The sequence below is a fragment of the Tupaia chinensis genome, unplaced genomic scaffold (genome assembly GCF_000334495.1).
Source record: "Tupaia chinensis unplaced genomic scaffold, TupChi_1.0 Scaffold000355_1, whole genome shotgun sequence".
In the NCBI taxonomy this organism is placed as follows: Eukaryota; Metazoa; Chordata; class Mammalia; order Scandentia; family Tupaiidae; genus Tupaia; species Tupaia belangeri.
The window spans coordinates 3,861,647-3,865,764 of record NW_006159850.1 but is presented as its reverse complement, the minus strand read 5'-3'; the positions used below and the strand labels follow the sequence as shown (position 1 = coordinate 3,865,764).

Sequence of the window (4,118 nt, the reverse complement as noted above, 5' to 3'; positions counted from 1 at the left end):
CCCTCCTCCGTCTTACCACTCCTGTGAGATCCGGTACATAAGCAGAGGTGGGGGCTGGCCACGTGGGACTCGGCTGCCCCGACCACAGGCACAAAGCCGGCGCGGTGCGTGCTCTTCCCAAGGGGGTGTCAGGAGAGGGTATGGAGCCCCGCCATGGGACTCCAAGCCATCAGCTCTCAGGCGCTCTGCATGGGAGGTGGAGACGACAATGCACCTGCTGTCCTGAGTAAGACGGCGTTGTGTCCGGTGTCCTGTGTCCCAGGTGGAGATAAGTCGAAGAGTGACTCTGGAAAAACTCCCTCCTGTTCTCGTGCTGCACCTGAAGCGATTTGTTTACGAGAAGACTGGTGGATGTCAGAAGCTTATCAAAAATATCGAATACCCTGTGGACTTGGAAATTAGTAAAGGTAACAGTATGCGTGGCCGGACCCTCCTGCAGACCAGCAAGCCCAGTGCTTGGCATTTCTGTGGGATGTGAGGCTAAGGAAGCACGCTTCCTTGACTTTTAGTTGGCCTCTGTGTTACAATCTCATTCAAATGTCTTTTTATTTTATTTTTTAAAAAGAATTATTTTATTTAACTTTGTTTATATATTTATTTTTATTTGACCAGAAAGGGACAGAGCAAGAGAGAGAGAGTAGGAAAGTGAGAAACCAAGCCACCAAGTCTGGGACTCAAACCGCAGTTGGCCATGTGGTAGTTCATTGTCTACCTGCTGGCCCCAAAATGGCTTTTTAAAAATAAAGGTAAAAATGAATATACCAAATACATTTTTTAAGAATTATTTTATTAAACTTTATTTATTTAAATTTGACCAAGAGGGATAGAGAGAGAGAGAGAAAGTGAGAAAGCAAGCTGCCAGGTCCAGGGTTCGAACCGCGGTCGACCATGTGGGAGTCCAGCACCCTTAACGTCGTGCCACATGCTAGCCCGAATATACCATCTACTCCTCTAGATATCAAAAATAGGAACTTTTGTCTGTCAGAAGAGCATCGTCGTCTTCTGTAGGCATTTCCTGCAGCAGTGGTAGATACTAGGCACCCTCAGCCCGCCCTCCACATTAGCAGTCCTGCCGAGCAGCCGGCTAAATGGGCCTTCTTAGTGAATGAGAAGGTGTCCCCGGAGCAGCACAAGCTCCTCTGCCCTCCTGAGCAGTGACACACACTCTGCATTTGTGCCATTATCAGCCAGGGTCTGCCATCTCTCTGGGGCTCAGCAGGGCTGGCATGTCTTGCAAGCATTTAGGAGGAGCCCCAGGTTAACGTTGTCTTGTTCGAAGTGTGGCTTTAAGGAAATCCTGTAGCAAGGTTCCGAGTTTGTGAAAAATGTTGTTTTATAATACCGAAGCTCGACCAGGTATGTGACAAGCTAAGGAGAGTTCTCAGAGCAGCAAGGTGTCTGGGTCTGTAGAAGAATCCATCTGAACTGAGCACGTTGCCCCTTCCCTGCATCCCACACCTCACACCACACTCCTGGTGGTCCGGCACTGTCTCTTCCGGGTCTGCTCACAAGGTGGTGGGCTTGGCTGCTGGGCCGGTCTCACTGTCCTCCCTCCTCTCACGTTTCCAGCTGTCTCGTCATTCAGCACCAGCGTGGTTTTTTATCCCAGTTGAGGACCTGAAAGGGGAAGAGAGAGTTACGTGATGGGCTGTCCTTCCCATTTTACTTTCCCATCAGGAGCCGGGAGTGCAGCCCTACCCAAGTAGGCACCTGTGCCCTGCACTCCTGCATCTCATGCACCCCACATCAGCCATCGGGGCTGACTTGCTGTCTCCACACTGGTTTTGTGGGTGTACGTTTTCCTGCTTGTTATATGTGTTTCTGTATTGGCTGCCACCTCAGATGCTTTCTAGAAAGAGAATGACATAATTGGCAACAAGAGGACCCCACGTAGGTCATGGGGGTAGGAAATAGGGAAAGTAATGGCTGCCAAGTACAGGATATCTGCAGGTGAACCTCCTGGCACCTGGCAGTCTTGCCAAGATGGCAGCTGTGTGCAGAAGGACAGGGGTGTCCGACCATACTGGTGGGCCAGGACCGCCCAAGCAGGAACGGTTATGATCTGACTCTCATGTAAATCCTTGGTGCTCGCGGGCCTGGACGCCTTTTTTTTTTTTTTTTTTGAGAGGTTTTTTTTTTTTGCTATAGGGTACAAGCGCTCGCCAGACAGAGACAGAAAGAGAGAAATCACCCCCCAGGGGGGATGGCCATGCCGCAGTACCTTCTTCATTCTCCTCTTGGGATCTTGGGCACGCACGCACACACAACCAGCGTGAGTTTCAAGCCACCGGGTTCAGGACGTGAACTGTGGTCGACTGCATGGGAGTCCAGCGACATAGCCATTACGCCAACTGCTGTTCCCTTCTGTTTGTTTGTTTTTAAGTGAGCAGCCTCTTCTTCCATTTTCAGAGCATCCGTTTGAAGGGGTCTCCAGCATGAGCTCCGTAGGCTCTGGGAATGGGGTAGTTGCTGGCTCTGTGTATTTGCACCCTGCACAGCTGCACGGTTTCTGCAACGGGGGGCTGGGGAGGGCTTTTTGGGGACCCTGTTTTCTACTCCATTGACTTGACTTAGCCTTTTGCTTTTGTGACAGACCCTCCCTATAAGTGCTCTTATAGACCAGAGCTGTTGATATTTTGTTTTTCAGAACTGCTTTCTCCAGGGGTTAAAAATAAGAATTTCAAATGCCACAGAACTTATAGATTATTTGCAGGTAAGTACATCTTCACATTCCTTCCTTATCAGAGCAGTAACAGGTTTATACCCAGGCGAGTTTTGCTGTAAGACTTCTTGAAGTAGGTAACAGATCGTTTACGTGTCCCTGTGGGCTTAGTAAGTCAGGCAGTCGTTGAGAATGTGTGTTCTACCTGAACTGCACTGCGTAGACTTGCCAGGGTACGAGCCCACTCGCAGAAGCTGTTCTGCCTGTCAGAGGCCTGTGCTGCTGGCAGTCCTGCTGGCTGCCAGGGGGCGCGGCCTCCCCCTGTTGGGAGCGGGTCCCACACTCTCTCTGTGTCCTCTCTTCCCGAGGGCTGTCACTTAGATTCCTTGTCTGCCGGACCCCCCAGCTCCAGACCGTGGGTCCTGACCTCTGCCCCGGCTTAGAGTCACACACCACTTCTCTTGCACACTTCCCCTCTTCCCGTCTCTCCTCCCGCCACCTTCCCCTTTCATAACTGTGGCCTTCAGTGTACCTGAGTCTTCGTATCTCTTGATTGTTCAACCCTGTTTGTCTGTTTTCAAGAACTTCCTGGCTTTCTGTCCTCCCTGCTTTCCTGGGGGAGCCTGTGTGTTTTTAAAGTAGCACTATGTTGTTGGCCACCACACCCTTCCTGGACTTGTCTTCTAAGTAGTTATTTATCTCTAAACCCTTACAACTCAACTGAGAGGTAAGTGGCGGAGTCTCAGTTTATACAAGAAGAAGACAAAAACCAGAGAGGAAAGCACTCCACTCTGGCCTGGAGTGGTGGGCAGCCCCCGTCCACCTCAGCCCACTTCCGCAGGGCTGGCCTCCTCTTCCCAGGCACCACGCTTGACTCCTTCTTCATCCAGGCAGCTCTCTCAGCCCCTTGCCAGCCTGCCAGGCCCAGACCAGGTGGCGGTGGTCACCTCTCTCTGGGGGTGTGTGTCTAGCTCATTCCTTCCTCTGGTAGGAGGGGAAGCTTGAGGCCTTGGTTGGTGCTGAGGTCCTGCCGCTAAGGCCCAGCCAGCTCCTGGGAGTCCGGCCCAGGGTCCCAGTGGGATGAACGGTTCCCTTGCCTTCTCTCTTCATCTCTCCTGTCATACCCTTGCAGAGGAAGGTTGGCAGTGGGGTGGGGAGGTTCCAGGTCTCCTGGCTAAGGGCCCCCATGCAAGCACCCCCTGCCAGCTGTGGCCCTCCTAAGCCCTGATCTTGAATCTTCTAGTGCAGTGTGACCCTGGAGACAAGGTCACTGGACCAGCTAGGGTTCTCTGTAAAATGTCAGTAAATAAGTAATTCTAAAAATGGCGTGGACTGTGGGGCCAAGGAGAACTAGTGAACGGGCTCACACCTGTGAGCTTCCCGGGTGTAAGTTACCTGGGCCATTGCCTAAGAAACTGGGAGGTGTGGCTGGCCCTCTCTGGGGGCATGGGTGGGG

At 52.0% G+C, this 4,118-nt stretch overlaps 1 protein-coding gene across 1 annotated transcript in view; it reads left to right on the top strand.

The window, feature by feature from the left end:
• The window catches only part of USP10 (ubiquitin specific peptidase 10), a 66,402-nt gene that overhangs the window by 59,675 nt on the left and 2,609 nt on the right, over positions 1-4,118 (top strand). Inside the window, exon 13 of the mRNA XM_027773445.1 lies at positions 2,648-2,713. Within this exon, the coding sequence (XP_027629246.1) occupies positions 2,648-2,713 (66 nt within the window). The remainder of the gene's footprint in view (positions 1-2,647; positions 2,714-4,118) is intronic.